Source organism: Sycon ciliatum, chromosome 13 (assembly GCF_964019385.1).
Source record: "Sycon ciliatum chromosome 13, ocSycCili1.1, whole genome shotgun sequence".
Classification (NCBI taxonomy): Eukaryota; Metazoa; Porifera; class Calcarea; order Leucosolenida; family Sycettidae; genus Sycon; species Sycon ciliatum.
In genome coordinates this window covers 17,139,668-17,165,110 of record NC_088655.1, presented here as the reverse complement: position 1 = coordinate 17,165,110, position 25,443 = coordinate 17,139,668, and the positions used below count along the sequence as shown (strand labels likewise).

At 48.5% G+C, this 25,443-nt stretch overlaps 1 protein-coding gene across 1 annotated transcript in view; it reads right to left on the bottom strand.

Annotated features, from left to right (window-relative positions):
• The window catches only part of LOC135829046 (uncharacterized), a 93,246-nt gene that overhangs the window by 20,599 nt on the left and 47,204 nt on the right, over positions 1 to 25,443 (bottom strand). Inside the window, exon 5 of the mRNA XM_065341452.1 lies at positions 716 to 1,414. Within this exon, the coding sequence (XP_065197524.1) occupies positions 716 to 1,414 (699 nt within the window). The remainder of the gene's footprint in view (positions 1 to 715; positions 1,415 to 25,443) is intronic.

Below are 25,443 nucleotides of genomic sequence, written 5' to 3'. Positions count from 1 at the left end.
GGTGAGGGGTATATGACTTTTTGAATGAACGTGCGTATGTCCCCAGCCTTTTTCCGAGCGACCCTGCATTTCTATGTACGTGCGTTCAAATTTCACCAAAACCTTGACTGCGTGTACTCGTCAAAAACTGTGCCTGTCTGATGACACGGCCACCCGTTTTGGTTTTTTCACCATAGACATACAGTCCATTCATCGCAAACAGTCCCGCTGGCTTTTGAGAGTCCGATTTCGGCCGAATTGAGGATCAACAACCCACTTTAAATTTCAAAAATCTGGGTTATGGATCTGCTTCTCCAAACATTTTGCCGTGGCATAACTGTCCTAAATTTGTAAAACCTGGCTGGATTTCTATTTCCCTGTTCTTGGACTTTTCTGGCCTCAAATGTGGCAAGGAGTAATTGCACGAGTCACACACTGCAGGATGTACTGTTGTTTTCACGATATCTACAACTATTTGTGGGAGACACCAAAGAGTTAGGGTGCCTGTTTCGAATGAATGGACTGTAGACGTAAGCGGGAGTCGGAGAACGTAGTGTGATGATGGCCTTACAAGGGTCTTGCCCGGAATAAATACAACTACAAATTCACAGACAGAACGACAGGCATACACAATGATTGACTGCGACACATCAAAGCAGGAAGGTTGCCTCACTGCATTGCTGACCAGTTTCGCATTTGCAAGCAAAATACACACATCCTTTTGCAAACGCCTTACCTTTTCGAAATTGAAGGGAGATATTCTGTTTGGTTTCAGCGTTGTGCCAAGCAACTGCTTTGAGCAGAAGGTTAGAATTCTCTTTACCAATAGCGTTGTCACTGACACAAATGGTTAAAGTCATTGTGAGCTCCATCTCTATTTTGGCAGACAGAGCTGCCAAATCTGCAGTCAGGATTAGTGATAGATCACTGCCATTCCCATACTTTTCCAAATTGAAATTTGTTATCAGGCTGGGGTTTGATGCATAGCAGATGTTGAAGTATGAAAGATCAGTTGCTGGCGGTGAGACTGACACTGTAAAATTTTCCAAATCAATCATATCGAAGGGAGCACTGGACAGAACAATTTCTGCACTTATGTTCAAAACCGGTGTTACCTTTGGAGCAGTACGAAAGAATACACGAGCATGTTTCATGCATGTTCCCCACTTTGTTGATCCTTGAAGGATTGTCAGTGGGAAATATGACCCCCACCACAGAGGAAGTTGTAGTCCCGTATGCTCACTCCGTGTGATGATTGACAGATTTCCAGTACCATTGCCAAGAACAGTCAGATATGCATCCAAGTCAGCAGCTCCAAAGTAACGATAAATGTGAAGGAAATTTGTGAAATTCGGTGCCGAGTATGTGATAAGAAGTGTTCCAGGTGGTGAGTTCTCTGACCAATACATATTTAGACACCTGGAATTGCAAAAATCTGCAGGATAAATGGACACAAAGATATGTTGTTTATAATTTTCTGGCCTTTTCACCTGGTTTAGACTTTGTCCAGGAAGCCAGCAGCGATTTTCATCAAAACTCACGATACATCTTTGCCTTTTTGGCCTTGTGGTTACGAATGCTGTTTGCTGACCATGAAATTGTGGGTTCAAATGCCAACCTATCTTCAACTCTATCATTTGTTCGTTATTTTGGTGAGTCATGTCAAAGAAGGTGGCTTCCCCAAATGACTTGAATGTTGCTGTTAGAGTTCACGCTTCATGCCCACCGACTGACACTTGCCTGGCTCACGTCATATGAACATACGCACAACACTGATATGGTGTGAATGAGTAGAAATCATTGCGCTGTGGCAACGTGTTGAATATACAGGCTCCTTGATTGATTGACTTCTTCACAAATATTTTAGTATTTCACGATCGTCAATTTATTTGAATTTAGAAGCCGGCGACGTCTTCTATCACACGGCTGTTTCATGCATGCGCTCTGCGGCCAAAAAATATGGCATCACAAAATTTGAATTTTAGAATTTTTTGCACCGTGATCGCGTGACCGGGCCAGATATTTAGACAATTAATTCAATTTTTCGGTTGCCATACGGTCCCTTCTCAGATCGATTTGGATCGATTCTGGCCTGCTTGCCCGCCTTTGGAGTTATTCGATTGCCAGAGCTTGCAGCTGCCTTCTCCCAAACTCAGAACGAGCTTCCGCGATCTAACGTCCTTAGAACGAGATAGATCTTGATCATTCGCCACTTTATTGCTATTGGTTGGACCTGTTACTGCGTCCCCGCGGTCCTGGAAAAAGAAAATGTTCTCACCCTCGCCCTCAATTTCCCCTCAATCTATGTTGTCCTGGCTATTAGTTTCAAGCAGTTTCGAAACTTGACGTGCATCCTGGAAACCTTTCGTGCCAGTTTTGATCGAGGTCCTTGTGGCGTTTATAATCCTGATTATGGAGGAGCATGCAAGCCTTCTGAGCTTGTGCTGTCATATTGGAGGAGAAAAGTTCTGGGCCAGGAGTGTGAAAACAAAGTATTGTGTAAAATAGCATTCTGGAAGTCTGCTGACCGTTTTCCACGTTGACACATCCAAAGATGATCCCTGCCTCCGCTCCCCTTTTTCTGCCATCGCACTGGCTGTGCTCTATGCAAACCAGCAAAATGTGGTCGAAAGCCAAAGCAGTCAACGCAGCGACAGGAAAAACTCACTACGTGGAAAAGTGCAGCACCACAAGTACAAGCAAACATCAATCCACCACAGCCAAAATCAACATTCAGCAAGATGAGCATGGACGTAAAAGAAGAAATAGTTAGACATGCAACACCCACGTACCAGGCAGGAAACAAACTTAACAAGCAACGGTTTGTCAACACCAATGCCATTGTGGCCGGTACAATTTGTGAAATGGCGGTGGATGGAGCCGTGTACACACCGTGCTGTGAAACATTATTTTGTAGCGCATGCATTTGCAAATGGCTCAGCAACAACAGCACATGCCATGACTGTGGCAGTGACATGGCAGCGTCCAATCTGCAGCGGCCCAACCGAAGTATGATCAGCAACTGAACCATACATTGTGACTATCACGAGCCTGCCTTGGCAGGTTGTTCTGCCACTGTTCCCCTACACCAGTTACAGAAGCATGTGGATGCCTGCGCATTTAGTCCGACAGCAACATCCAGCAGACATAGTCAGCCAATACGTACAATCAGCGCCACATCCTCTGTGAGTGATGTGCTACAAGCGTCACCGTCGAAAATGCGTGGCGATGTTGCAGACCGATTAACAAGTAAGCTGGTGACCGCCAAGGCCGAAAGTGGCCAGCTTGAAGTCAAGCCTAGCTGTCGGGAAGACCTCAGATCTACCAGCGTGTCACTGCCGCAACCACATCATCCGAAGAGGCATCATCACGAACAATCCGCAGACGCTCCATGCAATTGAGCACCGTCAACGAGACTGTGGAGATTCTGCTGGTATACGGGCGCAAGAGGTGGCTGGAATAAAGCGCCTCTCCACACCGGAGCAAGAGCAGCTCCTACACGACATCGGCTTGCATCCGACAATGCCAACGTCGGGAACAGCGCTGGCTATAAAGGCAGACTTATCTCTGTCCTACAGCAGATTCAGGATGCTGAGGACATGGCTGCGGTAACTTGGCGTACAGCTGGAGTCCGAAAGGAAGATGCGCGCATTCATCACCACGCAGATGCTAGCATATACACTGCAGAACAAACCAATGATGAGGCGAAACAGTGAGCTCAGGATGGCAGCCATGGTATACTTTCCAGATTTAATCGCTATGGTTCTATATTTTCTTGACAAGCCGTCAGGCGAAATTACTGGTCAGTCGGCGACACGCATTTTTCACAAAAATTTGCGTTTCACCTGCTGGGAGAGTATGCGTGTACTCGAGTCTCATCCTGAGCACGTTTTTTTCTTCTTTTTTCAGCTCCAGTATAGCTGTATTTTTCATTGCAAAGCCGTCCTCGATTGTTGTGTTCGTTGTTCAAACGAAGTGGACATTCAATCATGAAGGCAGAGGACATAGGAGCCTGATTGGAGTTTCTCGTGGCATAGGACGGCCACACAGAGACATTTTGAGATTTTCTGAATATAAAATACCGTACGCACGATACTGAGATCAATTTGTGCGATATCAAATTGTTTGTGATCTACCAAATCGAGCAGAACGGGATCCAAACACAAGCTGACCGACGGTTAGGCTGCCGACCTGACTGGACAAATGATCCCTGGCTTCACCAGACGCCAGACGTCGGACACCATGTCCTTTGCTGCGACGTCCATCTCCAAAAAGAACTCCATCTTCGTCGTGAAAAGGCTTGAAATACTCAATATTCAACTGAGATTCGCGGACTCGCGCTGTCTCAGATCGATTAATTTCCTGTTGGAACAGTTGCAGGGCAGCTTCCCGCCACTGTTTCAACAGGCGATGGCTCCAAAGCATGCCTGGAACAAGCCATATCGAGGTTGCAAGCCACACCTCTCAGCAAAAAATTCGAAGAAATTCGAAATTTCAATGGTGGAAGATATATTATCCATATAAAAATCGCTCTGTGAGCGGTTCTGAAAAACCTTTACTGGTACTGCCCCGTCGTAAAAGTAAGAAATTAGAACTGGCCCATTGTCCCCCCAATGCGAACTGATCCACCTAAATCGCGAATGACGGGACCCGAACGCACCAGTAGCACGAGGTCGGGAGGGCACAGGATCACGGCAATTATCATAGGGTAAGAGAATTTCAAAAAGTATGTTTCGCGGAGCGATCACTCAACCTACGTCATTCAAACTTTGCAGGATGGTTCAGACGTACATGGTAGGCATGGAACCACAGGCGATGATGCCATAGCTGACACACAGAGTAACACACACAGCAGAATCGTGTGCACAGATACTAAATTAGTGGACGTTGTCATCTTCTTCCCGCTGATCTCGAGTGTACGTAAGTGCTATTTCGCCTGATGTGCATGGTGCTGAAGCCCTGACATGGTCAAGCAGCATTCCCCAGTCAGAAGTCTGGATCAAGATCGGTGGTGATCATGGTGGTGGAACGTTCAAGTTGAGCTTCCAGGTAAGCGGGTGATAATAAAAGATAAACTTGCTAGATGTGTATATGCTGCAGCGCTGCTTGATATAGACTATACTAAGAAGTGCAGCTAGATTAGTGCATTGAATTAGTGAAAAAATAAGATGAATGCTTATCGAAAATTGGGCATGCACGAGATAATAATCATACCTTCTAACGCACAGTGTCTTCTTCTTCTACTGCACAGGTGGCAAACGTACTGCATCCGAACACTGTCAAGAACACCATACTGCTTTGCATATTCGATGAGAAAGATACGCCGGGAAACCTCAACAGTGCTCTCAGTATGTACCAACAACAAGTCCGTGACCTGATGGTAACGCAGTGGAAGGGGAAGAAGCTGCGAGTGTTCCTTTTTGGAGACTACGAATTCCAATGCCGTGTTTTCGGTCTGTCTGGCCACAGTGGTGTTCGACCTTGCATCCATTGCCGCTGTATGAAGCGCTCGATGGACCTACACCCCAGCAGTGGACCAGAGGATGAGACAACAGCTAGGTCCCTGGAAACATTGGCAGCGGATCACCAGCGCCACACCACTGATGGCTCTCGCCTCAGCAGTGCGATGCTATTCAATATTGTCATTCGGCCCACCATCCTGCCAATCCCAGTAGCCGACGCTGTAATACCAGCCCTCCCCTTGGACCTCAGCATATTTGTGTGGATATATGAGCTCTTGGAAAAGGAACTGCACCAGCTCGATCTGAAGCTAGTGGCGCACTGCGCTCCAGCATCTAGCGACGGTGACGGGTTCACTCGGCTAACCACACTTCACCAGGAGCTGCAGACGGCAAGCACGAGCCTTGACGAGACGGAGCAAGAATGCACCATGTACCAGCACCAACTTCAATTCCTGACGATCTCGGTGCAGAATCAGCAGGTCGATGACAATGACGGTCGATGGCAAGCACTTGTTGAGCAGTTTCAAGTTGGTTTCACGCTGATAACGGCAAAGCGAGACAAGAAGCGTGTAGAGGTGGCTCGCCTAACATCTGACATAGAAAAGCTGAGCAGTAAAGACATGCATGGTCCTTGCCAGCAGTCTTTGGATCCTGAAAATGATAACATACAAAATCATGAAAAAAGGGGGGGGGATGAAGCAGAACAGTAGCCAAACACACCACGGATAGTTACCAAAAGCACTCTGCAGCAGCAAGGACCACAGAAGCATCAGAGTCAATGACTCTCTGGCGGGCATCTTGAGACCGTGGCCTGCGGTGACCACGGAGGCTGGCATTGGAGGCACGAACAAGAGAAAAGGAAACCCTTGACCTTATAAAGGCAAGAAGTGAGGAGAAGGGCTCCTTTCTCTTGTCGGCGAGCATAGAGGCGACACCCTTGAAAAAAGCGGAGGCGGACTTGCCGTAGCCGCCGGAAGCGCTGAACACAATGGGAGAAAAAGACGCATGTTCAACTTCCCGGACGCGTTCTTCGTAGGCGCGCCTTTTCTCGGCCTCTTGCTTCCCGTAGGTGGCCGTGATGGACTACTGGCGGTTGGAGCGGGCGTGCGGGTTGAACACCCGGATGTCCAGTAGTGCCCGTTCGAAATGTTCACCCCAGACACCCGATGCGGCCACATCTAGGCGGGCACCATCCTTGGAGATGGCGGAGCGGTGACGGAAGGTCTCGCCGGTTAGCGGCTGGAGATGTGGCTCGACCTGGACATCATGGGCACTTCGTACTCCACTGTCGTACAGGGCCAGGCTGCGGACCGTACGGAAGATGACAGTCAGGATGTACTCGTTCATGTACAAGAACCCACTGAACCAAATCCAGGAGCTGCAATAGCAGGCGCAGCAACAGATAGCAACTGCCCCATGTCCACCAAAAGGTTCAACCACACTAGAGGGCTCGAACCAACAACAACAACAGCAGCAGCGGCAGCAGCACTGCGACAAGCGACCACCAAGGGTCTCTAAGATACCTGTACGGCAGGCATCTTATTCTGTACCAGTCGCCACGCCAACAACCCTGCCAGCAGAAGAGGCCACACGTGAAGTGCCGGCATTTCCGCTCTCTCGTGGGAAGGGTTGTCACTCTTCACCTGATGACGAAGGATTCATCCGTGCATCAGGCAAGCACACATTCAGCGCAAGAGTCCTGGCATTCGTACCCCAATTTGCATGGGCAAATGAGGCATCTGCAAAAGAGATGCACCGCCTTGCCCCAAGTGTGAGGAGTCGGCAAGGAAGCCAATAACCGGTAAACTTCTGCTTGTAACCTCGATTCTATGCTAGTCCTCGTCGTGATTGTTCTTTTTCTTACTACTTACTACTTTTCACTGCTATTATTATTTGTGCTCCCACGTCAATGGGCTCGCCCAAATTCGCTTGCACCGAACCATGCGAAAAAAGGCCGCCAGCAGGCAGGCAGGCAAAGAAAAATAGAAAATGGTGTCACATAAACTAATACAAACAAGAATATCATTATTGATACACACGGCGAGGAGACAATAATTTGATAACCGCAATCAATAAAACTAGCTGAACCGACATTTGTGTACTTTATTCATGCAATGTAAAAAACGGTGGAGACGATGTGCAATAAAACGATGAAAATATGAAGAAATGGTGTAGGGAAAAAAATAATGTTCTAGGTGTAATGTACTGCTGTTATGTGTTATCACGTTGTCTTTCCTTCCTTTCTCCTTTGTTCATTTCTCGCTTTGATTGTTAAAATTCACACTTGTAAATTTCACTGTTGTTGCTCTTAGTGTTATTTCTGTAACTTAGATTTTCTATAATAGTTCAATTTTTGTTTCAGTGTCCTTTAGTACAACGACGATTCCTGATGAGTGTTGTACGAAAACTTGTTTGAATCCATATATTTTGTTCCCTACACCATTTCTTCATATTTTCATCGTTTTATTGCACATCGTCTCCACCGTTTTTTACATTGCATGAATAAAGTACACAAATGTCGGTTCAGCTAGTTTTATTGATTGCGGTTATCAAATCATTATTGATGACATTAATATACTGAATGAATGGCAAAGGCCATGTGAATACGGATAATACGGATAATCAGAGTACCAACAACAAAGAATGTAGCTCAAACCATTGCAGTGCCAACCTCCTTCACCAGTACTCTGCCTTGTACGCATCTGTAACTGCGTTGCACAGATATGTCCATTCATGGCGATCCAGTGCTCGCTGAGCCATCAGCTGCAAGTCCCTTGGAATCCTCAGACGGCAGCCGACTCGCTCCGCGTCTTGATTCAGCAGGACTGGTAGCGTGATCCGCGGCCGCCCACGGTATCCCGGCACGGAGCAGCCAAAGAATCCACTCATGGCCTCCCTAGCCGGTGTGTGCTCATCTGATCGCAGGATGTGGCCAAACAACCGCCATCTTGCATTCACCAGAATGTTGCCAAGTGGAGCAGCACTGCAGCGCTCGTAAACCAAATCGTTCGACAGTCGGTTGGGCCACCTGATACCCAAGATATGCCGAAGTTGCCGCCGATGATACGATTCCAGCGCTTCAATTGTCGGTCGAGTGATGCCCCATGTGGAGCAGTTGTAAAGCAAGACAGGTAACACGAAGCAGTTATACAGCCGGACGCGCACCTCCAGACTCACTTGGTCTCTTCTCTTCCATAACTGGCAGAGGGACTTAAACGCTATCGCCGCAAGCTGCTTTCTGCGGGTGACATCCTCTGCATCACCAAGGAGAGAGCCGAGTTTCTTGACCATACGCCATGGCTCATCAGCACGATCGGCCTCTCGCTGGATGGCTCTGAATTCTGTCTTGGTCTGGTTGACGGTAAGGGACCATGTACCCAAGATGGTGGCAACCTGTGGCTCTAACATCCGAAGCCAATCACTAGAGATACTGATGAAGTCCACATCATCGGCGTACTCCACATCGTACGGAAGATGCCGGGCCACAGGTGCAGCCATTCGCTGTCGCACATCCTGCAGGGCAGCTTCCAGGTAGATCACGAATAGAATTGGCGACAAGGAGTCGCCTTGCGGGGTACCAATGTTAGTGGAGAAAGAGCTTGATGTTTCCGTGCCCAGTCTGACTGCCAAATTTGTATCTGAGATCAGGTAACGGATCAAGCGTACCTCGTCTTCTTCCAAGAATCGCTGAACCACGTCCATCAACTGTCCTCGCCTGATCGTGTCAAAGGCACGTGACATGTCGATGCCCAGTATGCTGAATGACCAGTGGTACCGCTGGGTCGTAGCTGCTAACCACCGATGGCACCAGACCACATCAGCTGTTGACCTTCCTGCACGAAAACCACTTTGGTTCAGTGATAGGAAATCGTTTACGGCTGGCGAGATGCGCTTGAGGACTACCAGCGACATGACTTTGCGTAGAGTTGTCAGGAGGATGATCGGTCGCAGACTGGTTAAAGCACCCACCGGCTTTCCGGGCTTCTGGAGAGGTATTAGTGTGCCATGACCAATGAATGGCTCTGCTATATCGTCTTTAAATCAAATCCACACGCTCAGGTATTCTCTCCACGAGCTGCCACCATCAGTTTTCCGGTGAGCACCTAGGATACCCGAACGCTTAAACTAGGTTTTTTGAATGTCTGTAGCTTGCGCTACAAAGTAGATGAAGTAACGGCACTCCTCCAGGTGCAGGACTTTGATATTTTTGGATTGGCCGAAACCTGGCTGGACAGCACTATTGGTGACGGAGAAGTAGCTATTCCTGGATACAACCTCACAAGGACCGATCGCAGCGGCACGCGTGGTGGCGACACGTGTATCTATTACAAATCCACCCTGCCAATCAAACCGTGCCCAGATCTAAGCGTAAGCGGCTTAGAGCTGGTGTGGGTTGACGTACAGATACATCGACAGCATCACCGTGTCGGCTGCGCCTACAGGCCCCCTGACACATCCGTGGAGTTTTGGACTGATTTAGAAAGTGCCATGCATAGTGCTGGCTCTTCAGCCACGTCTTTAACGGTGTTGGGGGATTTCAATGTGGACTTGTCCGCTAATCACCCAAATCATCAGCGAACCCATCTACAGAGCCAGTGCCGCACGTTCGACTTAACCAACTGCATGGATGCAGTGACGCGCATTACTCCAAGTACGCCGAAAGGCACCCTTATTGACCTTGTCCTCACGGACAGGAAGATGGTATCCAGCTGCAGGGTGATACCTTGTCTGATCAGTGATCACAGCGCTGTGCTCGCCAACCTGAACATTTCAGTTCCTCGTGCAGAGACTCAATCGAAGCAGGCCAGGCGGATTCGGAATATAAGTATCCCTGAGTTCAGAATTGCTCTGGAGCAAGAACGTCAGCATTTCCCTTCCCTTCCACAGTCGTCAAGCGTGGATGATACGTGGCATGATTGGCACTCGCGCTTTATGACTGTCCTGGACAGGTATGCTGCAATGAAGACTGTACCACCGCGCCGCAAGTCTCTACCTCCATGGTCCGACCGTGAGACGTATCAACTCATCAGGACACGGAATAGGCTTCGCACGGCCTGGCTCCGGAACCCCGAAGATATGGCACTTCACGGTGCATTCAAACTGGCTCGGACGAAGGCATCTAAAGCGATTCGGCGCAAACGAAACTCGTATTTCCATCAGACATGTCAATCTGCATCTGAAAACCCTCGTAAGCTTTGGCAGCTCATCAACAGCCTTACAGGCCATACCCGAGCACAACCGGATCCTACATGCGAAGTTGAAGAGGTCAGCAATACATTCCATCAAGTTGTGACCGACGCCAATAGACCTCCCATATTGACAGAATCTCAGTGGCCATTGAGAGGGGAAGTCCTTTGGAATTTTCGAGGGACTGATGCAGGTTCCGTTTACGAACTGCTCCGTAAAGTCGACGCCAGAAAAGCAACCGGTAGTGATGGGGTCCAGGATCGTTGCTGCTCGCCACTGCCGACATCATCGCACCAAGCCTCACCCAACTTTTCAACATTAGGGGTCGCACTTGGTATCATGATCAGCTCTCGACATCGCGGCCATCTTGCTTTTGACTGCATGCGCGACGCGTGCTCTTTTGGATCACGTGTGTGGTTCTCAATGCATTGTTTGCATACAAAACTGTACAAGCGCTACAAAGCTAGCTACGTATGATCAAGACCTGCAGATATCTGATTTCTGTGAACAGAGTTTCTTCTTCACTGATACCATTCTTGTTTTGACACGGCGACGTTCTCTTTCCCCGTTCTCCTTTCAAAATAGACTTCCATTTAGTTGTAAGTCACAACAGCAAACTTACTGGTAAGTGGAGGTCTAAGGCTTGCGCGCAAATAGTCCCGCTTTGAATTCGCGTGTCAATACTCAGAACAACGACCGTGGGAATCATGCGAGTGGAGTATTTCTCAGGAGGAAGAGGTTCTGTTTGCAAAGTTGCTTCGATCCACAAGGAGTATATCAGCAACGAGTACACCTGCTACGGAAAGCGATCCTATCGGGACTTACTGACGGTATGGTTTCCTTGTTTTATGTCACTCGTATCGGTACTTTTCCTACTGCACGGACTGCACTTGTATGATACCTGTGACACAAACATCACAATCGCACGGTGTCGGCTTGAGTTGGTCTTGGAGTCTTCATGGTCCAGCAACGTGGCATCGCCGAGTTGGAGAAAGAAAGCAATGAATGTACATGAACATTGTTCCAAAACAAAGACACAGGGCAAAGCAGTGCAGCAGGCAGATCATTCTGATCCCTTCCACGCAAAAAAATAAACTCGAAGGCAGTCCAAGTACATGTACTTTCCGACACTGCGCGATCGCGCGAGCGGCTCGCGCGCGGCCGTCAGTGCAGTCTTCAAAATGTTCCTTGGCAGCCATCTCTTCTCCGATTTCGATGTTTGAGGGCTCATTTTCTTTATTAGAATCTCCTCCGTAAATCTACCAAATCAATTTTTTCCTCAACGACATAGATTTACTGTCAGAATACTGGAAAGCAGGGCGACAACGCTCAGAAAAAGCCCTACACACGGATTTCCCTTCTACTTGACCGATTTCAAAATTTCTTTCGATAGATGTCCGCGTACTTGGCCGTCAAAGCAGCCCTGCGATTTTCAACGCTGTAGCTAGATAAACGGCTGCCAAGGAACCCTTTACAAATCGCCCAAATATTGCGATATTTTGAATTTTCCATAACTCTGATTGGCTGCACGACCCTGACGCGCACGTGCTGCGTGCGTGATGAATCAAAAATGGCTGCGATGTCTAAGTACACAAGTGCGACCCCTGAACATGTCCCTGAAATCGGGTATCGTTTCTCGGGCCTTCAAGCTAGCAGAGGTTCGCCCCCTCTTCAAATCGGAAGATCCTGCTTCACCTGGGAATTATAGACTAGTATCTCTACTACCATTTATTTCGAAAATCCTCGAGCGGATTGTACAAAACCAGTTACAAGGTCATCTTTCCCGTGTTCATGCGCTGCCTGACACGCAATTTGCATACCGGCATGGCTACTGAACAGAAGATGCATTGGTTGTCCTGACGGATTCGTTCCTGGAGGCCCGCGATCAACGCCAGGTATCGGGAGTGTGCTTTTTCGATCTCTCCAAGGCATTTGACATAGTCAGTCATGAGCGTCTCATTCAGGACCTGTTTGCTTTAGGAGTGACAGGTAGACAGACCCCTTCGCTGGCTCATCAGCTACCTCAGTGAGCGGACCCAGCGAGTTTGTTTCGGGGCCAGCAGCAGCACAATCACCTCTTACAGCTGCGGTGTGCCTCAGGGATCGGTGCTCGGCCCGCTGCTCTTTAATGTGTACACAAGAGATGTTCCTCAAGTAGCCCAATCCGCACCCACGATCCAGTTCGCCGATGACCTCGCAGTATATTGTAGCGCTGACACGACTCAGCCTGTTGCCAGTACGCTCTCCACCGCAGTCTCCTCCTTGGCTGCATGGCTGGAAGAGCGAGGACTGATTCTGAATGAGAAGACGAGTCAGGTTCTCACAGTCTTCCCTGGTAGAGACGCTAGACCCCGGGTCACAGTCCTCTGTCGCAGCCAAACTCTGCCGACAGTCACCAGCGCGAAGTACCTTGGCGTCATCACTGACGAGGGGCTGAACTTTCAGCAACACCTGAAAGCCATTACAGCAAAGGTGTCCCGCAAAGTAGGTGCCCTCTGGCGGACTCGGAGATGCTTGAGCCTGGCGGCCCGAGTCACCTGCTTGAAGTCTGTGGTGATGCCGGATCTGACCTACGCATCAAATGTTTTCGTGTTCTGCCTAACTGCCCAGCAAGCAACCGAACTCCAGACGCTGGAGAACAAAGCGGTTCGCACAGTTTTTTGGCGCTCGGCCATACGACTCTGCTCAACCTCTGCTCCAACGGGTGGAACTCTACCGAATCTCAGAGCTACACAAGCAAAAGGCGCTATTGCTTACCTGGCGATTTATCCATGGCATTGCGGGGAACCGGCTCTGTGCACTGATTTCAAGGTCACCAGATCGGCGTACCCGCTTGCAGAAGGACATCGGAGCGCAAGTACCACCCGCCGCAAGCCGCGCTGGTCAGGCTAGGTTCTCTGTTGCCGCTCCTAGGCTGTGGAACGCACTACCCAGCGACATCCGCACCATCCCCCAACGCAGTGTGTTCAAGATGTCAGTCATCCCCCATACGCTCGCTCCATGAAACGTATGACCCATTATTCCAGTCACTGTTGCTTTCTCATCCACTCGTATGTCGCATCTACTCGTAGTCCACGTCCACTGATGTCGACCGAGGTAGCTCTCTTGCTACTGTGCTGCTGTGTAATAGTGACATGTACCCAGCTAATGTCTCTGCTTCGTTCAAGGAATTCAGAACAGGAAGACTGCTGTACCACCCGCTCTTTTCTTTTTTCTTTTAAAAGCGATTATTTGTAGCATGGAAATTTGTTCCTTGGCTCACCATCTGAGTTCTCAAAGCTATTATTCATTCTCTGCTGCCCCCGGTCATTTCTTTTATTATTATTATTATTTTTCTTTGCCTTCGCTTTCTTGTTATTGGGCAAGTTGCCCGTTAGAATCTGCGAAGTAAAATAAACAACAACAACACAGCTTTAATTCCCGCAGCTATGCAGAAGACGTTACTTCAGTAACGTATGGCGCTAGCCAGGGTCCACACAGCTTTAATTTGGTATTTGTGTGTTTGTTTGTATGTTTGTGTCACGCCTGGCGCTATCCCGTATCTGTCCCGTACCGTACCGTACCATCAAACACAGCTGGCCACATTCAGCTGGCCGCAATATTCAAATAGGGTTTTCAAACGCAAGATCATAACGTGAAGCAACTTGGAAGAGTGGGTATGAATGCGAAGTGTATGGGGGAATGCATGTAGGGCGATAGTGCGGGTTCGAAGCCCAGGATATGCCTGAAAAAAAAAATAGGAGAATTGAAAAATTTATAACATCCCTATGCTTTTTTTGCCGTCATCAAGGCGGTAGACGGTGCCGTATTACCCTCGATCGTACCCGTCCCGTACCTATCCCGTACCGTACCGTACCATCAAAGACGGCTGGCCACGATGCATATTCAAATAGGGCTTTCAAATGCAAGATCATAACGTGAAGCAACTTGGAAGAATTAGTATGTATGCGAAGTGTATCGGGGGATGCCCAGCAGGGCGCGCGATAGTGCGGGTTCGAATCCCAGGTTATTTCTTTAAAAAAAAATTTTTTTAAGAATTTTTAACATCCCTATGCTTTTTTTGTCTAGGTCATCAAGGCAAAACAGCATAGCGTAGGGCCCTGAGCTTCCAAGCTCTCTCGTTCCCGTAGCTATGCACAAGACCTTACTTCAGTAACGTCTGGCGCTAGCCAGGGTCCACACAGCTTTAATTTGGTACTAGCCAGGGTCCACACAGCTTTAAGGAGGCTCCGAACAGTTGCACAGCGCAGTGTAGAAAGGGCACCTTCGAAATCTGTTTTTGCCGCGAGATTCAAAATATGTTGTGTTCCATGGCGGAAACAAGCTGTTGTTCAGAAAGAAGTTTTTTTATTTCTCTGTGCTCGCAGTTGTTCCAAGATGTAGTTCTACTCGTTGCAGTGTTTCTGTAGCCGTGGCTGTTTCTACGCTGGAAAGAATCACTGGCCATGGCTAATGCAAAACAAAGGCAGTTCCTACGCTGCTTCATTTTTTGTGAAAATTTTGTTGAAGCGATACGTTTAGGCCACGAAGAACAAATATATTACTGACAAAGAAGGGTGAGAAAAGCAGGCTGAAGTCAGTGAAGACATCGATGTCGAACGTAGTGATACTAGTACTGGTACTGGAGTTTAGCATGGACTACCTGTGAAGCGTGAAGTGGCTGCCCACTTGCTGGTAAGTGGACCCACTTGCAGCTCCAGTCACACGAGTACCGTTTGAAACTTTCTGTGGATCCTAGAGTATCCTGAGCTCAGTGGACGACGCATCTCAGATCTGCTGAACTTGGGCTACTGTCCCTGTAGGAATAAGGTTCATGTCAACCACTGTACTGCACTGATGGTGTAAGGAAAATGCTGGCCAGAAGCTTGTGTTCTGAACCAGGGACGAACTTCTAAATCCTGCTTTTGTAAAAATGGGGATGCCACAACTAAGATGTGCACACTCAGGTGTGTATTGGGTAAATGCCTGTGGTTGATTATTTTGAATCCTTTCCTATGCGCAAGTACATGCGTTTGTGTGTGTGTGTGTGTGTGTACGCGCGCTCGCGTGTGTGTGTGTGTGTACGCGCGCTCGTGTGTGTGTGTGTACGCGCGCTCGCGTGTGTGTGTGTGTGTGTGTGTACGAGCGCGCGCGCGCGCGCGAGTGTGTGTGTGTGTACGTGCGCGCTTGTGTGTGTGTGTGCAAGCTGTTGAAAGGTGTAATCCGAGCACAAGTTGCTATGTCTAACGTAGTTTGTTCGCTATCCTCGCTTTAGCGTTGGGCAGGTGTATGAGTGTGTGTGCGCACGTGTGTGTGCACACGTGCTTGTGCCCGCATGTGTGGGTTCGCACGCAATGTTGATCTGGGTTATGCACATGTCCCCACGAGTGCACTGTGTGCATGTGCATGCAAATGTCTGTGTACATGTATGGACGTATGCACGTGCATGTGTGCGCGCATGTGCAAAGCTAGGTGTGGAAGGGGGGGGGAGGGGCTCACGGTGCTGGTTCTGTATGCCTGTCCTCTCTGGTATCCGCAAGGACAGTGTGGTAATGGCTTTACAGTACAGGAGTTGCATGTGAATGCTCATTTGTGAACCGTATTTGAGACACAAAAAGAATTGCCGAGAGAGCATGACAGTACACTACATGTATATCGTATATGTGTACGCCAGCGTGTGTAGATGCATATTGCCCTTCATGCGATGTTTTTCTGGAGTCTGCTGCTATCAACGCAAGTGACAACCAGCAGATGCATGCCCAGTGCAGTGGCTGGTCTTCATTCTTTTATTTACACTAAGTCCTACTATGGACTAGTAGTGTTACAATGATGCGTGCACGAGAGTGTGTGCATGTGGGCGGGTGTTTATGTGCGTACGCACGCGTGTGAGTGTTTAGTGTGCCTTATTTTGAATGCCTGCTTTCACATTATTCATGTGCCAGTTTCATGGTCAAGGTTGTTATGAAACCTCGCTGCCTTACATGTACATGTACACTACTCGTATATCAATGTGCTAGGGCTGAAGGCTACATGACATACATGTACCTTTCCAAGCACAGACTGTCTGGTATGTCCAAAGGAGGTTGCAGCATGAAAGTAACTTCTTCTAAAATAATATTACCATACTACCATATATTGGTAGTGATACTTAGTCAAGAAGGCAAGAATGGTCAGATTTTCTAAAAATGCTATTTTCAGGATTGGCCTAAAAATACCATATTTCGATACCTATAATATTATTGTTTGGTAGGAGCCTAAAGTGCCTGGTGACACCATCAAAACTGTCCATTATCGGTTTCCTTGGGGCTCAAGGATCATAGAAAGCCACAAAAATCAATACGTCCATGGACAATCTGTTGCAGGCTGAACCATTTCACAATTCAGCACCCGATGGAAATTTCCGTTTCCGTAATTTCGAAAAAGTGGCTCGCCAAGGGCAAAACCAAGACACAGTCTATCTTGTGTAGCCAAGATACCTCCAAATGTGGTTCTTAAACATATGATGAAGAAAATGCTTAATATCCTCCTTCCAGGAGGCTTCTTTGGGTCAAAAAGCCAAATTGTTTACCATATTTTTCCCGAAAATCAAGAAATTGTACACCAACTAAATACACCAGAACACCTCTTATATGCCTGGTGACCCTACCTAAAAACTATACCAAATTGAAGAAGAGACATCACTCCACCATTCTATGCATGTCCATGGACCTTTTATTTTTACTTCTTTAGGTGGGAGCCTCCTTAATTCCAGTAGCTATGCAGAAGACGTTACTTCAGTAACGTCTGGCGCTAGCCAGGGTCCACACAGCTTTAATTCCCGTAGCTATGCAGAAGACGTTACTTCAGTAACGTCTGGCGCTAGCCAGGGTCCACACAGCTTTAATTTGGTGTTTGTTTGTTTGTGTGTTTGTGTCACGCCTGGCGCTATCCCGTATCTGTCCCGTACCGTACCGTACCGTACCATCAAACACAGCTGCCTACATACAGCTGGCCGCAATATTCAAATAGGACTTTCAAACGAAAGATCATGACGTGTAGCAACTTGGAAGAATGAGTATGAATGCGAAGGGTATGGGAGAATGCATGTAGAGCGATAGTGCGGGTTCGAATCCCAGGTTATGCCTAAAAAATAGGAGAATTGAAAAATTTATAGCATCCCTATGCTTTTTTTTCTAGGTCATCAAGGCGGTAGACGGTGTCGTATTACCCTCGACCGTACCTGTCCCGTACCTGTCCTGTATCTGTCCCGTATCTGTCCCGTATCGTACCGTGCCATCAAAGACGGCTGGCCACAATGCATATTCAAATGCAAGATCATAACGTGAAGCAACTTGGAAGAATTAGTATGTATGCGAAATGTATCGGGGGATGCATGCAGGGCGATAGTGCGGGTTCGAATCCAGGTTGTCTTAAAAAAAAGGAAATATTTATATATATTCTTGCGTGGGGTAGTGCCTTTGCTGTTTGCGTTATGCAGAGCTCACTGACTTGTCAGTTTGAGCACTCTGGCAAGGTACGTTCGGGCCTGATTGGAAATTTTTATTTCCATTGCTATCAGGTGTGGTAGTAGATACTATGTAGGTGTCACCTTTAGTACCCTGGTGTTAGTTATGTCACAATATGTACCTCGCACCTATTTACCTTATATTCGGTCTCTCTAGTATGTAACAGCAGTTCAGTCTTCAGGACAACATTGGCGCAGTGAACAAGCAGGACTCAAGATGGCAAGTTCTCTCGGCAGAGCCCCAAGTTCCTTTCAAGTCTCTGAGGACACGAACCAAGCTGAGGAATTCGCCTTGTGGTTGGAAGACTTCGAAGCCTACCTTGACCTACAGAAGATCGACGCAGCCGCGCAGAAGAGGAAACTGCTGCTGAATATTGGCGGAATCGACCTCCGGCGGATCACCAAAGGCTTGGTTGTGACCACAGCTGAGGCAGAAGGGGATGTCCCACCTGACACGTACACTCCTCTGAAAACGGCCTTGGAGAAGTATTTCAAGCCTTCCATCAACCTGACAGCAGAACGGCACAGGTTTAGAGGTCGGAAGCAGAGGAATGGGGAGACTGTGACAGCCTATTTGTCAGCCCTTCGGGCTATGGCACAACAATGCAGCTTCGACAGCACCGATGTGGACACAATCGTGAATGGAGTCATCAGAGACCAGTTCATTGAAGGACTGCAGTCATCAGCTATAAGACGAGAACTCCTAGCGACCGCAGATCTGACGCTAACTGCGGCATCGGCAAAGGCAGTAGGAATGGAAGCATCTATACTGGACTCGCTACTGTACGAGCAGCCAGTAGCACCGACTCCGCAGCCGCTATCATCATCATCGACACCAATGGTAAACAGAGTCATGTCAGGAGAGGAGTCCAGGAAAGTGGCAGGAGCCTCGGCACAACCTCCTCGACATAAAAGGCAGAAAGGAGCTTGCAAGTATTGTGGGGGAGAACATACCCCGGGAAGATCCTTTTGCCCGGCAGGCCGGACTAGATGCCGGCACTGTGGGATAGTGGGCCACTTTCCTCAGGTCTGCCTCCGGAAAGACAGACTCAGCAATAAAATAGAGGAAGATACATTGGTGGTCGAAGACGAATTCGAAGAGGCTTATACCATGGAGCCTGCGGCAACGCTACGTGCAGCTCATGATCCCCGCTATTGGGTCGATGTGCGGGTTGATGGTAAGATAGTACACGGTCTGTTAGACACGGGTGCCACACGGACAATAATGCCCTGCACGGTCGTCCAGCCAGAGGAATTACCGGACAGACGACTCCGTGGATACGGTGGCCAGGAAGTCCACACACTTGGTACGGCGACCGCAACGTTTGAAGCAAATGGCAGATCGATAGCTTGTCGGTGCTTTGTGGTCTCACCCGGGAAATGTCCCCTCTTCGGACAGGACGTCATTCAGCAGTTACAATTGGTCACTGTCACCGTTGATGAGCCAGACATCAACACAGTGACTATGCCGCCGGTAGACATTGCCGACATCAACACAGTGACTGTGCGGCCGGTAGACATCGCCGTGGACCCAAACGCCGTGCCTGTGGCGTCTGCATGCCGACGACATGCTTTCAGCATCCGCGAGGAGGTCAAGGCAGAACTAAGTCGAATGTTGGAGGCTGGAATTATCGAACCAGTGAAAGAGGCGACTCCATGGATCTCACCGATAGTTCCTAGCCGCAAATCTAACGGCAAGCTTCGCTTGTGTATAGATTACAGGAAGTTGAACCAAAACATCATTCGGGAGAAGAGAGCCATGCCTACCGCTGAGGAAATAACAGCCCAAATCCACGGTGCAACGATTTTCTCGGTCTTGGACGCAGAGTCTGGATTCCACCAAATCCCGCTGTCATCCAGCTCACAGCCGTACACAACTTTCACGACGGAGGAAGGTTTGTTCCGATTCAAGCGGTTACCCTTCGGCATCTCATGCGCCCCGGAAATCTTCCAAAGGGTCATGTCTGACCTGCTCGCTGGTATCCCAGGAGTCTTCGTGTACGTAGACGATGTACTGGTCACCGGTGACAGCATCAAGCAACACGATGAACGACTGCAGCGAGTCCTAGAGCGACTACAAGCGGCACAGCTGAAATTGAACAACGACAAATGTCAGTGGAAGCAAAGTGAGGTTAGATACCTTGGCAGCATACTGAATGCCCAGGGCGTCAATCCTGACCCAGACAAAGTGAAGGCAATCCTAGACATGCCTCTGCCAGAATCTCAGTCGGATGTACGGCGATTCCTTGGTATGCTAACATACCTCGGTAAATTCATCCCTGGATTAGCGGACGCAACGGCACCGGTCAGGACATTGGCAAAACGCGAGCCATTCGTCGCAGACAACTCGCTCTGGATGGAGTTCAACACACTCAAAGAGGAGGCCGCGTCTAGATTGTTACGTCTGTCGTTCTTCGACGTCACGCCAACCAGGGAGACGGCCATTAGTGTGGATGCATCTCCATGTGGCCTGGGAGCTATACTGTGGCAGAAGGACAATCATGGCCGCTTTCAACCCGTGTCATGCGCTAGCAGAGCTCTCAAGGATCCCGAGACACGGTATTCGCAGCTCGAGAGAGAGAGGCTGGCTGTGGTTTTCGGCTTGGTAAAATTCCGCCAATTCGTACTGGGGCGACAAGTGATCGTATTCACTGACCACAAGCCTCTGGTGGCAATCGTAAAGAAGGAATTCGATCAGGTGCCAGCCCGAGTGCAGCGATGGCTGCTGGCAATCCTCCCATACGACTTTCAGTTGACCTATACGCCAGGAACGTCAATGATTTGTACTGACGCGCTATCGAGAGCCCCCTCCCAAGCAGTTGAAGCCAGTCCGGCAGAGGCCAGGTCAATGAAGGAGTATGTTGGCTTAATCCTGGGGGAAGCTCCAATCTCTTGCGAAGATGTCCGGCTAGCCACAGACACTGATGGTCAGCTAAGTCGAGTCAGGAACAGAGTGTTACAAGGCAAGTGGAATACATGCGACGGCAGCGACGAGGTATACTTTCGAATAGGGGACTCGTTGTCAGTGGTTGATGACATCGTCATGCATAACAATCGCATCGTCATACCCGGTACCTTGTATGACCAAGTCCTCCGTATCGCACACGAAGGCCATCCAGGACTCGACACGTTTCTGGACACGTTGCGACAAAGTGTATGGTGGCCGTCCATGAGCAAAGATGCCTCAGAATTCGCTAGGACATGCTTGACATGCTGGAAGAGGCAGCGGAATCCTCCACAACCCCTCCAACCGTCAGAAATCCTACCAGTCTGGTATCGGGTGGCGGTGGACCTCGTGGAGATCGAGGATCATCACTTCTTGTCGGTCATCGACTACGGATCCCGATATCCCGAGTTGCTCTTGCTATCCAGCACCACGTCGAGAGTCATAATACAAGCATTGTCGGAAGTATTCGCAAGACATGGTCTACCGGTGGAGCTAGTTAGCGACAATGGGCCACAGCTGGTGTCGGACGAAACAGAAACTTTTCTCCGGAAAGCAGGAGTCAAGCATATCAAGTCGAGCCCGCGGTATCCATGCTCCAACGGAATGGTGGAGAGATTCTATGGCGTCGTGCGCAGGCGCTTGAGTGGGATGCCTTCATCACTACCTCTGAGACAGCGACTCCAGCAAGCGCTATTCGGCATTCGTACATCCGTGAATCGGATGATTGGGACATCACCAGGAGAAGCATTCTTTGGACGGGCCCTTCGAGGACGATTGCCGAATCTAGCTAACGGTCAAATCATCAACCGGGAGAAGCAAATTGACCAAAAAATGCGAATGGCCCATCAACACAATCAGAAGAGAGGCGTGCGGGAGCTCCCTGCTCTCGAGCCAGGCAGTAAAGTGGTACTGCAAGACGGATATAGTCAACCGGCCAAGGAATGGTGTGTCGTACGACAGGAAGTCCGTCAAGTGGTGGTGGAATACGGTGTGCGCACGGCCATAAGAAACCGCCGGCAAGTCAGGGAGACTATCCCGCCATCAGCAACTGAGGCGACCACCGAGCGGAGCCGTAGCCCTGGGTCTGACAAAGATGCTGCAGGCACAACGGAAGAAGAAGCCCGAGCCGACAACAACCAGCCACAGCTGCCTCGACGTTCTAGCAGAGTGAGCATGCCTGTGGAGCGGCTGGGATACGATTGAAACAATTTTACTATAATAGCATGGCATCCTTAGTAGCCGGAGTAGTGACAATAGCAGCATTCATTCTATCAAAGTTATGAGCAAGAATAGACAGCAGTAATATCCTCTCGTTGCTAGAGTGTTTGGGTTGATCATTCTTTTCAACTTCTTGTTGCTAAAGTGTTGGGTTAATCATTCGATTCAGCAAGATATATGATCATTCGAAATTGATTTACTCGGTTGTTTTATTAATATATTGCGTTGCCCATTTCATTCGGTTGCTAGCTTTTTACTAAAGCATTGGAGTAATGTGGTAGTAGATACTATGTAGGTGTCACCTTTAGTACCCTGGTGTTAGTTATGTCACAATATGTACCTCGCACCTATTTACCTTATATTCGGTCTCTCTAGTATGTAACAGCAGTTCAGTCTTCAGGACAACATCAGGTTCGGCCTCATTTCCTCTGTGCTGCGCTGATGAGTTCAAAAAGAACGAAACAGCATGCTGTCCGCAGATTGAGTATTTCGCTCCTGCTCTTGTAGCAGTTGAGCACTCTTGCGTGGGGTAGTGCCTTTGCTGTTTGCGTTATGCAGAGCTCACTGACTTGTCAGTTTGAGCACTCTGGCAAGGTACGTTCGGGCCGGATTGGAATTTTTTATTTCCATTGCTATCAGGTTCGGCCTTATTTCCTCTGTGCTGCGCTGATGAGTTCAAAAAGAACGAAACAGCATGCTGTCCGCAGATTGAGTATTTCGCTCCTGCTCTTGTAGCAGTTGAGCACTCTTGCGTGGGGTAGTGCCTTTGCTGTTTGCGTTATGCAGAGCTCACTGACTTGTCAGTTTGAGCACTCTGGCAAGGTACGTTCGGGCCTGATTGGAAATTTTTATTTCCTGTTAGATATTGCATGCGTCTTCACTCTGTACATTGACTCTTGATTTGACGGCTGCATGCATCTCTTGTATTTATGGCTACTGTGTGTTACCGTCGGACAACATTACGATTTATTGTTACATGTACGTTCTATGTCAAGTCAACCCTGTTCCCATTCCTTTTCTAGTTCTATACTTACTGCCATGACTTGTCCCGTTTATGGTTATACAGTCTTCTTCTTTTCCTGTCGTATTGCTTTCGTTTACCGGAGACTTCTACGGTATGTCTCTATTCGCCTCCACGATGTCCTTATCCTGACACTAGCATTTTCTGCGTCGCGTACGGCTGGTGGGAATATCTACCCCAGCCGTCGTGATGTAGACGCTTCCTCATCATTACTACTTGGAGGACAGTCACGAGTTTGAGTATCTCTGATAATGATTCTTACTGAAGTATGAGGAGAATTGTTTCCGAGTGGAAAGACACTGAGTGTCAACACTGAGTGTAATAACTAAATGAGCTCAACGAAGAGCCAAAACGTCCTTTAGGATTCTACTACTACAAGTACGGGCAGAACCAGAGTAGGATCTCTAAAATTGGTCCTTCGAGCCGGATTCAATGGATGCGAGGTCGAGAAAGGCTGACCAGAGTGTCGCCTTCGCCAGAGCAAGAATCGCGGTTCTGAACGATATCGAAAATGGATCACCTGTAAGTGCTGTCAACCTGTCACTCGTGGAGCTGGACCTAAAAGTACATTGCTTGCTTAGTACATTGCGGGAGGATCCAGAGTTGTTCGAGGAGTATGTAGCAACACAAGAAATGTATGCAAACACAGTGGCTATGGTTAGTGAGTACATGTACGGAATTTGTTCAAACTACAACAGTTCACGTGCGAGCTCTATAAGTGGTGTACAGTACACCCGGAATGCCGATAAGGTGAAAGCATACTTAGCGAGTCTAGATAAGGACACGGATCACGCACCAGGAGCTGCAGGCCTTGTCCTGAGCGGCCATATGCAGCAAACAGACAGCACGAGTCGTGCACAGGCAGACGCACAGGTTCCCGAAACGGGCGAGAGTGCGCCGTTATGCGAACCCGCTGGTGATCAGACGGCTTTACAAGGCTATGGTCATCATCAAAAGGCAGATACGAAGGATCGGCAAGAGTATCCAAACGACGTAGAAGGTGCAACTGCAAATAGTGATACAACGTGGGCGAACGCTTTCGTGCCAGACATTGCTACGCCAGTGATTGTTCCAGAAAGCACCGAGTATATGATTGAGAATGCACAGCAGTTCAACACTGGGACAGCACCATTGGCCCACACCAACAACTCCATGGACACATTGTGGCAACCTGGCAAACAGACCCCAGAGACTGTCAACCCAGGCCTGATCTCGTTTCTCCAGGCATAGAATGCTGTTGGATTGAAGTGAAAACCAGCCATCAGCCATGCCTGATTGGGAGTTTATACCGGCCACCAGGGTGCACTGTTTCATACTGGGACTCCTTTGAAGCCCTGCTGAGTAAAGCCTGCAGCCCAACTACGCAGACAATACTTTGTGGAGACTTTAATGTTGACACCAGTCGCAATTGCAGTAATCATATGCGGCTGGCTGATATTGCTACAAGTTATGGACTGCAGCAGCATGTACGCAGCCCCACTCGTATTAGACTAAGAGGACCACCAACTACAATTGACTTAGTATATAGCACAATGGGATGTGCTTCTCCTGCAACGACTCATGCTATCTCCTTCAGCGACCACCATGCTGTGACAACCCCTTTCAACATGATTCCAATTCGAATTCCTACTGCAGCTCCTGCACAGACACGGAACATCAGACGTATCAATATTTTATTTATTTTATTTTATTTTATTATTTCACCGTCCAATGGCAGAAGCCAATGCAAAGGAGGGGGCGTTAGCCAGCCATGGCAAGAGAAGAAAAAAAGAAGAAAGAATGAAGGAAAGAAGATGATAATCGGAAGAAAATAATGCATCAGCGGGGTGAAATGTATCGCTATGTTGACCATGGTGGAGAGCGGCGAGATAAGCTAGCAAAAGAGGCGAGCGAGCCTACAACGTGGCATGACATTTAACATGGTCTATGAACTGTCTAATATTGGATATTGTCTTCATTTCCATGGGCAGCTTGAGCCAATACGAGTATGCAGAGAAGATAGGAGATTTGGTAAACATAGTTGACAAAGCTCTGGGAAGTACTATGCCATTGCGAGTGTCCCGTGCGAAAGTAAACCAATTATACTTGGTGAGATGTTCAGGGACAATGTTCAGTTTAATACGATGGACCAGAACGCATGACTGTC